The 12,152-nt window shown below is 39.4% G+C and overlaps 1 protein-coding gene across 3 annotated transcripts in view; it reads right to left on the bottom strand.

Moving 5' to 3' along the window:
• GSK3B (glycogen synthase kinase 3 beta) overlaps positions 1-12,152 on the bottom strand; it is a 154,485-nt gene that overhangs the window by 64,884 nt on the left and 77,449 nt on the right. For all 3 annotated transcript variants that reach the window (XM_085324661.1, XM_085324659.1, XM_085324660.1), the window contains exon 3: positions 7,144-7,227. In XM_085324661.1, the coding sequence (XP_085180787.1) occupies positions 7,144-7,227 (84 nt within the window). The remainder of the gene's footprint in view (positions 1-7,143; positions 7,228-12,152) is intronic.

The following is a 12,152-nucleotide window of genomic DNA, read 5'->3' as shown; positions in this document are numbered from 1 at the left end:
GACATCCAGTGGCCACACATGCATGTTTTTACTTGCATTTTACAGCTATAGCTATTTCAAAACAGAAGTATGGTTACCACCAAAAGAAAGGCGGGGTAAGGGATGTTCAGCCACAATTTAGCATAGAGCTTACGAGTGTAAGAGAAGTCAAAGAATCAACTTAGTACTTTAAATATTGGGTTCAAGTTCTTTCCCTCAGTGCCCCAGGACTGAATTCCAGAAATTCCAGCTATCCCAAGTCTTCTATTCCTCTCCTTACCAGTCAAATGTTCCCAAATGCTTGTGTAGTACCTGTTGCTCTTTAATATGATACAGTCTGATGTATGAACTGCCTACTGGTTCAGCTGCGAAGGGCACCTTAAGGATGGGAGTCAAATCTAACGTAACTCAGATTGAAGATCTTTCCTGTGTTTTAGTCTAAAACGGTTATTTGCATTGCATAGCTCTGTTCATGTCTGTGAAAGAGTCTGCATTAGTAGGTGATGCATTAAGCCATGGATTCTAATGGAACAATTTTTCTTAATCTTAAAAAAAAAATTCTTTAATATTTATCTCCTCTCCTCCACTCTCCACAAGACTACAGTGAAGAAAATGGTCATTCACCAAGAGAAGCTGGGAAGCCTTGCCTATCTTGTCTATTTTATGTCCTTAAAGTCCTTCAGCTTTTAGTTGTATTTCCAAGATGACGGATTTTGTTATAGAAAGTCAGAATCAGCCAAAGATCTAGAAGGTGGGATTGATTTGTGCTCTTTGAGACAGGTGATCTGCGGATTGCTGAACCACAGCTCTCAAGTGAAGAAACCATCATAAGGTGGCAATAAATCTGTAGGAAAATGAAAACTAATAGAGGATACTGAGATCACTGAGCTGTCCTACATGCCCTATTGTTAAAACAGTAAGAAGTTTTTGGAAATCCATTATTTTCTTGCCTGTGTGCTTCTTCCACACTGTGAAAATCTCTGCATCAGGATATATCCATCAGAGTAAACAAGGCAAGGTTATATAMACTAATCGTCCAAATTCTGCCTGCTTCAGGACAAACAATACAAGCTACTTTTCTAAGGACTATTCAACATGGAGGAAACAAGTGACAAGACCTGGTGGAAGAATGACTTGAGAAGATAAAAATCAACTAATCTGACATACTGGACAGCTCATGGACCTGGACAGAAATCACAAAGCTTCCCATTTCCATTGCAGGCATCTACCACACTGAGGATCTATCCCACTTCTAACCATTGCTGCCCACTACATTCCTGCAAAGTCCTACTGCAGGCAGACAAAATTGCCATTTCTGTTAACGCAACCTACTTGAAGTCAGAGAAACTGCTCATACCTACAACTGAGGAAATTCCCAGCACGTTTCTAGCTGTAACAGCAGTCACTGATAATCACTACYTGATGGCTGGTGTCATTTTTAACATGAGCTTGGCAGGCCTCAGGCAAGGTCTTAAGAGGTATCAACATCACAAAACTCATCATAACTGGCATTAATTGCTCCTTTGTTGACAGCCCAGCAGATCTGCCAAGGATGAAATGGACCATAGTGACCAAATTCATCTGTAGTGGTGGCCCTTYCTTCAGCATATTTCTAGGCTGCTGCAAAACATTCACATGGGCTCTGTCCTTTCAGAATTGAGCTCAAGGCTCTGTCAGCGGYGCACTTTGTATGAGCATCTTTCTTTTTTTATTCAAAAAAAGAAAGTTCACTAAAGAAATCAAGGAACAGAATTGATTATCCTTATGTGAGGACTCATCTGGCCACTCTAGCAAAAAGGATGGTAACGTTCATACCCCTTTAAAGATGGAGGACGTGTGTCTTCCTAACAGGGATATAAACCTGGAGAAACAGCAACTATTCAGCAAGGCCCAAAGTYGAAAACAAGCTAGTCATTCCCTTCTTCCATCTTTCTTTACTGCAGTTTAATACATCACTGCCAAAGCACATGTAAGCTATACAGAGCTGCATCTATAAACCGCTGTGCGCTATCACCTGCGTATTTATTTTAAACTCTAGCCTAAGTATATGAGAGTACATTTCCATCCTGAATCTGCATGGAATTTGGCTGCCTGCCCTTACGGACAAGGCTAAATAGAATTAAAAATCAATTACAACAYGCAGAAGGGCCAGCTTAGCCTCCATAAAAGTCAGCATGTTGCCTCTTTGTGATCTGTTCGTGCCTCCATATATGCTTTCACTGAGCACTCTGGATAACAAACCACCTTAAACAGAGAAAAAMGTTACATAACCACACACACAACGACTCAACAAAAAAGCGTATACTTTACTTTTATATGATTTGAGGCAGGAACAAATCGCTCCAGTGACCTCTCTGACTCCTTTGGACAAGGATATGGATTGATCAGACTATTAAACACAAAAATTTCCACACAAGAAGATCCAACAGTTACAAAATACCATGAAGAAATATATATATTTGAAATAGAAAAAAATGGGAATTACAAACTCTTACGCCAGGTTTTGAATAGCTGATTAGTTTTATTCAGCAGCCACTGATTAAAAAAGTTAGCTACTTCTATAAAATACCAGAGAATATTCTCAGCAGAGGAACCAAAAAAAAAAATAAAAAATCAGTTTATATACATCGACTCTCACTTGAAGTATAGTCCAAAAGGTTTTCCACAGATTTAGATTAAAAGGACAGGCAATAATCTAGCCCTTCCATGCACACATGCTTTAAAAAAATAAAAATAAATAAAAAATCAACATTTACATCTATATTTCCTGTTCAATACAAGGTAATTTCTGAAATCTAGGAAAAGTAGTAAAGAAATCAGTGAACCTCCTCTCTCTCAYGGTCTGATCTTCCAGGTGAATGTTGTCAGGCAAATGAGGCGTCTTGCTGAACCCCTTAACACAACACAGAATACCAAAACTACCACTGAACACAGCAAAGTTGGCTAGCCCCATGAACCTGCCCATTTTCTCAAGGATTACTTAGGAAACTAGAGACCACAGAAGTGGTCTTTTTGGACTACCAAAAAGCACACTAGAGTTATGTATTAAAATAAAAAAAAAAAAAAAAAAAAAAAAAAAAAAAATCAGTGCCCTATTAGACATCTCATAAAACCTCAGAAAGAAAGTGGAATCTACCTTGGCAAATTCACTAAGGAAGAGCCTTCTGAAAGAACTGAGTTATCCAACAGGTCTGATAAATGTCTGTAAACTTGCAGAAAGAACGAACTGACAAGAAAATGATTTACAGAAGCAATCAATGCCAAATTTGTCAACCGTCATATTAATATATATTAGATGCTCCCTGTGAACTGTAACTGGACACAGTTTGTGTATCAAGACACAGCTTACAAAATAGATTTTTTGGATTGTCAGCAAGCAGCAAGATAGCTATTTAAGTGAGAAGGAATTAAGAAATACAAAAGATAATCTAAATCAGAGATGCTCAGGAAAGAGGGAGTCACCCAATCACAGAAAACAACGGAGAAGAAATTAGTTGAGCCATGTTTGATTCAAGACTTCCGTGTTACTAGAATCAGACTGCTTTTCCCCAAGGCAGGAAGGAAGTTTAAGAGAAGTGGAGAGATAAAGAAGAAAAAGAGGTCACGGTAAGAAGATAGAGAGCTCCAACTCTTGAAACAATCCCAGGGAGAGCCCCCAGAAAGGAGACCAGGGCAGCTCCAACCTCTACAAACTAGCAATGCCTTTGAAGCAACTAAGGAATACTCTCACTACAAAGTGTTAGCATCAYTTAGAATTGTTCTTCTCAATGTTATGCTCTTTTCTGCTATTTCCAGTCTTGTAATCAAGAATTTAACCCCAGATTTGCTAGAAAAAGACAGTTTTAAGGTGCCTAGTGCCTAAAATTGCCTACTGATTAAAAAATGAACTGAATGATTATCAGCCACACAACTTTCAAACAGAGGCAATTTAAATAAATTGGATTTGGAAAAATCCATTGGGGCATGTGGAAATCCAGACAAATTTAGTTTCTCAAATATTAGCCTCTCCTCAAAAAAAAAAAAATCCCCCAAAATACCAAAAAACCCACCCACAACTCTAGCATTGGTATCAAAAACCAAGAAAGAGGGGAGAAGTTCACAAAACTCTCCAGCTGGGACAAACACAATCATGSCTTCATGAAAACCTTCATGCAAGAGAATTTTTAACATCTAGATATCAAAATTAAACTCGCAGAGAGAAAACAAAGGCAAGCGCCACTCACCATTACACTGCTAGCATCCTCTACTTTTTCTTCCTGGAATTTTTATACTGCTTTTCTCACTGGACCTGGCTTCAGGAATCACTTTATACGAAACTTTGGGAAGTTATTATCTAAATTTGAAACTGCTTTCTGCACGTCCTTTCTGCTTACCAGAAGGACCCAAATGAGACTACTGTATACTCTTCTCCTTTYCCCCCATTCCTCATAGTTAGCTGGATTATGAAGGTAATAGAGACAAAATGATKTTATTGCTTTCCAAACTGACCAAAAAGTGGGAAGACAGCTTATTCTTCTTTCCCAAAAGATGAACTTCAGAGCTTCAACTTGCTGCTACTTAGGGCTTTCCCCAAACAGCAGCAGACAAACTAATACACACTTATCTTCTTGAGTCTTGAGACTTGAGTCTGTAGTAGCCAACTACAYGGAAATACTGGCAAGCCAATTCAGTATTATTTTGTACAGACCTGCAAAGAGACCTTTCAACCTGAACAGCTGCACTGCTAAAGTTGTGCTGGGTGCACTTTTGTCCTAGGGAATGGGTCACATTGTCCTGATTTTGCAACAGCGTAGAAATGGAAAGCGTAATGGCAGAGAGCAGAGGCTGCAGTACATGAATAGAGAAGAGCAGGTATTTCACTATTTACTCTGAAAATTAAGATGAGGTATCACAAGTTAAAAGAAAATTACTCCCTGGAGCATCAAGATTCACCTGTCCTGGAAAAACACTGCATTTTTCAACAGAAGTAGCATTGCCAAGAATTAGCCATGTGGAACTGAAACAATGAAGTAGAAAATCCTGTCTCTAGCTCAACCTCAAGTTAAAGATTTCAGAAATAATTTTACTTAACCTAGTGTTATCAAAGATTCCTGTGGTAGTGCTCTGAGAAGCTTTAACATGGCCATGGTTTGCAGAAATCTTTGAAACTACTGAAAGACAAACCACTGGCACAGGTTGCCCAGAGAGGTGGTGGAGTCTCCTTCTCTGGAGATATTAAAAACCCACCTGGATGCAACTCTGTCTAACATGCTCTAGGTGACCCTGCTTGAGCAGGGAGGTTGGACTAGATGATCTCCAGAGGTCCATTTCAACCTCAACCATTCTGTGATTCTGTAAAGCTATAAGACATTTGTCTTCTGCCTTGGCATTCCATGAAATTTTACTCCACTAGCTATAAACCAGTTACCAAAAAAAAAAACCACACACACACACATAAAAAACCCACACTGCTTGATTCCTGAAACCTGGCTCTAAAATTTCCATCCAGAGCATGGAAGACATTGAGCCAAGGCCTTTTAAAGTGCCTCCTGGAGAGATACCAGCAGGGCTCCAAACATCCAAACATCCTGCCATGACCTGCCCCCTGATGACCCATCTTCAAAGATGTCTTCTTCTTCCCTACCTCCTGGACACACAGGGCAGAGACCATGAACTGAACTATCTTTCCCAGTCTGTGGATCTACTACATGGCAACAGCAGTAACTMTCCTCCTCGTTTCTGTTAGCTCATATACTTAGTCCTCAAAGTACTGTGTGCACAGGGGCATCCACACTGAAGGCAAATCAAGATTCTGCTCATAAAAATTGTAAAATTTATACAAAAATTCTAAGTAATTTACATAAATATTTATAATTATAAATTTAAAAGACTAGAAGGATTTCCAGAAGGTCACCTAGCCCATTTCCCCCACACCACAGCACAAACTAACTTTCATAGGCCAGAAAGACCTTCTTTGACTTCATGGCTGGCCCTGCTTTGAGTGTAAGTTTGCACTAAATGACACTGTGAGGACTCTTCCATCCTGAATTCACCTGCAACTCCTAAAATGCTAATGCATAAATAGACAAGACAGCTGTTATAGCTTCATATTAGCATACAAGTTTGTAACTCAAAAAAAAAAGGGGGGGGGAGGGCTTTATACTTGGACTGAAAGAAAACTAAGGACAAAATCTGATTTTTTAGATGTATTAATTCCTGCTGTTTGCTCCCCTCTCTGACGCATAAGCATTCTAACAGAGGCTACAACCAGGTGGGTACTATTCTTTCCCCTGAGCCTTTAAACTCAGTCTGTGGAACAGACAGAAGGAAGGGATTTGGGAAACATCACATGAGTTTTATGAAGTTCTTAACTCTGAATCATAGGAAATATATTTGCACTTACGGAAATTCCACTCTCTCCATGTATTTTAAATAAAATGATATGCATTTACATTTTAATTCATATTCTCAACATCGCCATCTTTTTTCCCAGTTACTGGTCCTAGCTGCTTATATCAAGTGGAAGGAACAAATATCAATACTTTTGGTTTTATCAATCGTCTTCACAAAGAAAAACGAGCTAGCTAGAGCCTGACTTTTACATATTGAATGACTCCAAGTCTGATTACTGCTAGGAATAATGCTGACCTGAGAATGGGATGCAGAGAGCGTAAGAGCAGAGGATCATACGAGCTACACTTTATGTAAGTTTGAGTAACAGCTACTGACTAGAGCTTCAATACTGAATAGTAAGTATCTCAAACAAGAAAAGTTCCTTCTTCTGCAATTATGGTGAATTTTGAGATGTAGTCTCAAAGTCCTACTTGAGCTCCAATAAATACATTCTACAGCAAGTAGCTGGCAGCTATCTTAACTTTACTTGGTAAAGGCAGWGCYAGGATGTGCAAACAAAGACCTGCAYGCTTCACTAAGTTTAAAAAGAGGCTGTGTGTATCCAAACCTAGTGTAGACCTGTTGCATTATACTAGTAAYGACGCACACACTTCCACACTGAAAAGGATCACCTCCAATATGATCTGTTGGGCACCATTTTTTCAATATAAAAACGTCTACTGTTTCGAGACAAAGAGACACTTTGTTGTCTCCAAAAATTCGAACAGGTTCACTATATCCCAGATGGTTACTGAGAGGCATTTTCCTGTTCTTCATTTATTTCTAACTTACCTTCTCTCCACTGGAGTAGAAGAAGTAACGCAATCGGACAATGTTACAATGATCCAACTTTCTCATGATCTGGAGCTCTCGGTTCTGAAACAAAGGAGTAAAGCAAACAATTAGGAAAACTCTTTTCTCAAAAAGAGGGCTGTAATGGACACAAATATAGAGATACTGGATTTGGCAAAACTAGAGAATCAAAAAACAGTTAGAAGCTGAAGAGAAAGAGGCAACAGCTTTCTGACTGTATGAATCACTTGTATTAGCCTCTCTTCCAATTACTTTACCATTGAGAGAGTATCTACACATTTGAGTGCATTTCTCCCCAAAATAAAAGTCCACAAATTCATCACAAAAATCCAAGAATTAWTTAATTATATTATCAAGTTTCAGAAACAAGAGGCAATACGATGTTAGTTTTCCATTTTTATTTTCTCATCTTACAATAACATAAGATATTGGTCAAAATAGCTAGAATTCTTTCCATCTGAATAATGTAAAAATAACGTAAATAATGTAAAAGTAAACCTTTGGAGAGTTTAATTCGCATTGGCATTTCAAACCTTTATTTTAAAAATGTTTCTGAAATCACAAAAGCAATACAGAGTATCATGTTTGGATTTGGTGATTTGGTGCAACCTGAACAGGAGGATGCAAAAGGAGTTTCTTTTAAGAAAGCCTTTTCTTTCATCTTTTTTGACAAAAATCTTTAAAAGCTCCAAAAATATCTGTTTTCTGCTTCAAATTGCTGTAAATACTTCAAAGTGACACCACTTCCACCTACACACCTTTTCCCCCACCTCGCAAAGCAGGCTTGTGATGGAAGGCTGTTTCCTGTATCATTCTCATTGTAATGCCAACAAAGAACTCCCAAAATGGAGAAAAAGGAATCTCAACTCTTATTTCTGTTCAACCAAAGCTTAACTAGATTTAGGCAGACAGAATAAYAGTGCTGCTTTCCTGTTTTGCATCAGTTTGAAAAAGCTGTTAAAACCAAGCGACTTTATTACATGCATAATAAAGTGAGGGTTTTACCAGGATCCCTACTGTAACTAAGTCCTAAACAAATTAGAGAGTTTATGGCCTAACAGATAGAAATGAGTGAAGAAGTGAATTGCAGCTATGAATAAAAACAACAAGTTAAATCAGCACGGCTATTTGTTATACTTAATAAACACAACTGCCATTAGGAAACTCCTTTCTCCTAGTCACTTTTACACATCACTATCCTTCATTGCTCAATCACTGTACAATCTGCAGCTTTAGAAATGAAAGGTATTCCAACTTCCACCAGGCTCACAGSGTTGCTAGCCACACACCCCAAACAGCTAGCCACACATCCCAACCAGCTAACACCACCGAAACACTGGTCCTGTTAGGATCATGAACTCTGGCCAACCTCAAGAAAATCTGCAAGGAAAGTGTTTCGCTACTACACATTTTCATACTTTAACATACAAAGATAGTAGCTCCTGCGTGAGGTGCTGCTGTTGAAACGTGGGTTTCATATTCTGTGCATCAGGGTCCACATACGGTGGACTATTAAAGCTTACGGAGCTCTGCAAGAACCACACAGAGCTTCTAATGCAGACACGATTACAAACTCCGCTTTCAATTCCTCTAAGCCATGTAGCCTTAACTAAGAGGTGCTGGATAGGATGCTAATCCCATCATCTTTGCCATCGCTGACTGAAAACAACCCCAAACCAAACCAAATTGAAAAACCACACGCTTTAGCATCACCTAGCTCTTGACAAACACGAGTGACATCTCACACAATTATCAATTGGCAGTCATCCAGCAGGTAACTAAAGAGAGTTAAACTCCTTCCCCAAGCCTGATCAGCCTCCCGAGCTGATCACAGCCCAAGTCTGTTGGGTGAACACTGCAAGAAGTCCATTGTGTCCTCATGGTTTGAGTCTACTTTTTTTTAAAATGTGTATGTGGAGAGATGGGGGTAAAACAGAGTTAATCACCTGAAGGATGAAGGGAGAAAGTAAAGGAAACCATGGAGAGATCTTTCAGGCTTTCATTCATCTCCTAAAAAATAGTGGGGGAACTTGTGAAAGAGGCTTCATCACAACCTCATCAACACATCTGATTTCAAACGAGTGTYCCTCAGATCAAAAAGGGAGTTTACATAGTCTCCACATATCCATTCTTTATTAAACACCATCAGAAAGGAGTCCGTTTTGAGAGCTGTGTTTGCGCTTCCTGTGATGCATGGCACAAAATTTGTGGTACACCACAGATCTTTACTGGTGAGGTGAATTATGGATGGTTCTGGAGCCTATCAGTCACTAAACTGCCTATCATTACAAGAAACTAATTTCTGCAATTGGCTTTTACAGTACTTAACACTATTACTACAAGACTGAAATAATGCTGGAAGTTTCAGCACCTAAATCCAAATCTACCAGTAATTCACTGCACCACCAAGGGCAAATAACTTCTTCCTCCCTTTGTCCCACTAGCTCTAAAATGAGAATAATATCCCTTTATCTCAGGGAATTACTGAAAGAAACGTGAATGTACTGAGCATCAATGTGTAAATATTATTTTAGCAATATCTCTACTAGCTCCTTAAAATACACATATATGCTGTAACTCAAAGTTATCGCTTCATGTTCTTAAGATAGTATGTATACCCTGACTGGATATGCTGGAAAAAAAAGTCAGCAGAAGTTATTCTAACGCCAGGCTGAAGTTATATTTATACTCTGGTATCTCATTTAGCATAAGCACAATCCGCGCCCACTTTGATGCCTTCTACTCTGATCCATCTCCTTAGGCTCTTACCCTGACCATCTGCTGCAGCTTCAGAAACACTGCTTCAATGGGAGGTAATATCGGGGGAACTCATCAACTAGTTACACAGTAACCTACATGTTATATCCTAGAATGACACAGAACGAAATAAATTGTCATCTTAGTCAAGTTAATACCAGGCTGATTTTTAATCATCACTTGCTGGGGGAATTCCTATTGAAAATACCCAAAAAGTAGCAGAGCTAGAGCTGAATGCTGTGCAAGGAAGAACAGCTACTACAGTTAACATAACAAGCTGATGGTTTTAAGAATTCACTTTTCTCAAATTAGTCCTTCCAACTATCCTCACTTTACTACATATTTCCCTGAGCCTAGCTTAAATAGCTAACAGCCATTTTGCATTATAATGCAGGCTATTACTTACTAGTGCACAAATACATTGGAGCAAAGAAAATCAGGTAATAAAAAGGGAGCTCAACTAAAGAGAACAGTGACAGATGTCCTACATTGAGTACAGCAGATAAAATATGTCTCAATATAATGCAAACTAAAATCATTTCAAAATACGCTATTTAGAAAGGCTGACAGTGCATGATCAATACACAGAGTGGATGAAAACACAAAGCTTTTGCTTATCCTTAACRCATCATTTCTGTCTTCCAAAAGCAGAGTGACATGGGTGAAAAGTTAGATTTGAAGAGGAAGTTATGCTTCTTCCCTTTCCCCCATCCATTCACAGGAAGATTTAGTTTTCGCACCRAAGGAGAATCCTGGGCCCAGTAAGCACTAAAGAAAGCATCACCCATCACCACCAGTCTTGCCACAAAAGCCAATCCATCAGACTTCAGTTTATAATGAAACAGAGAGCTSCCAAAGGACATGTTCTTTAGGGATGCGCAAAGCCAAAGAGACTATTAGCAGATTACTCAGCCTCTTTTGGTCGCAGTTTGAATTATTTATCTAAATCCAGAACACAAGGCGTTGTTGACACAACTCTAGAAGACTATTTTACAACCAATTTTAAGCTCTTCCCTAACTTGAGAAGCAAATTGAATGTGCTCAAAACCTGTTCATCGCTTCTAAAGACAACTTTGCCAGGCCAGACCGCTTGTTCATTACCTTGAACAAACCTGACTGCTCATTAAGGTATTTCTGTTAAAGATTACTAGGACATCATCAGTTTTATAACGACAAAACACAGCCAATAAAGCTCATGCGCAAAGACTCGTGCCTCTTCCCCAAGGCTACCCCAACTCTTCACAACTGGGCTCAAGCCACAGTCGATACAAGCAAGCAGCACCTGTCTTACCATTGTAACTTGCCACCGCAGACTAGGAGAACCACCCTACAAACGGGCRGCAGCAGCACTGGTGCAGCCAAGCGTCTCTGCACTTTCTGCTAGGGCAGGGGGAAGGAACTGATTTCCACTAGGAAGTAGAGGGGTAAAGATGAAGCAAATAGTTTGGGTTTTTTTTCCCCCTCTACTTCCATTAGAAAAGCTTGAATGACTTACTCACTTCCACTCACCCACATTCACCCTCTGTGCTGCTGAGCGTAGGGAACCAGTTCTGATTGAGACCTTGAGAGATTTAAAGCAGTTTTACAGAGCAAGAAGAAGAATCCTCCCTGACTATCTCCCAGGGCAAGAAAAAGGCTGGACTCCAAGCACAAGGCAGCAGTCCTATGCCGACAGAGGTCTTTCAGGACAACCTCAGCCAGCCATGTTTAAGGCTGGCAGAGGCTTACACAACACTTAAGCCACATCTCCTAGGCTCAGCTTTGAGAGATACACTAAGACAAAACGCTCTGGACCACAGAAGAAGTTGTCATACTCCACATAAGCTGCCTGTGGTACAAAAATAGCACCAGCTATGTTACCAAGACATAGTCAGATCATCAAGATCAGCTTATTTTCCTCTAACAGCTGCACCATGTCTTCACTAAAAACCCCTAAAGTTGCCTTAACTATATCTCCAAATACGTATTTCAAATACTGCTAATCACAAGGCTAGTTTTAACATTGCCTTGTTCTCTTAACACCAAAAGAATTATAGAAACTATTCTGTGGCTCACAAACCCAGTCTCCTTCCACATATACATGAGTACAGAGTAAAGCCTAATCCCTGCATTTTTCTGCATTTGCCCCAAGCTCTCACTGAAATAAATTAATGTTGGCAGGATTATTGATATGACACCTAGTAAGACTTAAGACCATAAGAAATATTGCTTATTTCTGATATAAAATGAGT

The sequence above is a fragment of the Rhea americana genome, unplaced genomic scaffold (genome assembly GCF_003343005.1).
Source record: "Rhea americana isolate MKP2758 unplaced genomic scaffold, rheAme1 scaffold_92, whole genome shotgun sequence".
Lineage (NCBI taxonomy): Eukaryota > Metazoa > Chordata > Aves > Rheiformes > Rheidae > Rhea > Rhea americana.
The sequence above is the reverse complement of the archived record's forward strand: the minus strand, read 5'-3'. Positions and strand labels throughout refer to the sequence as shown.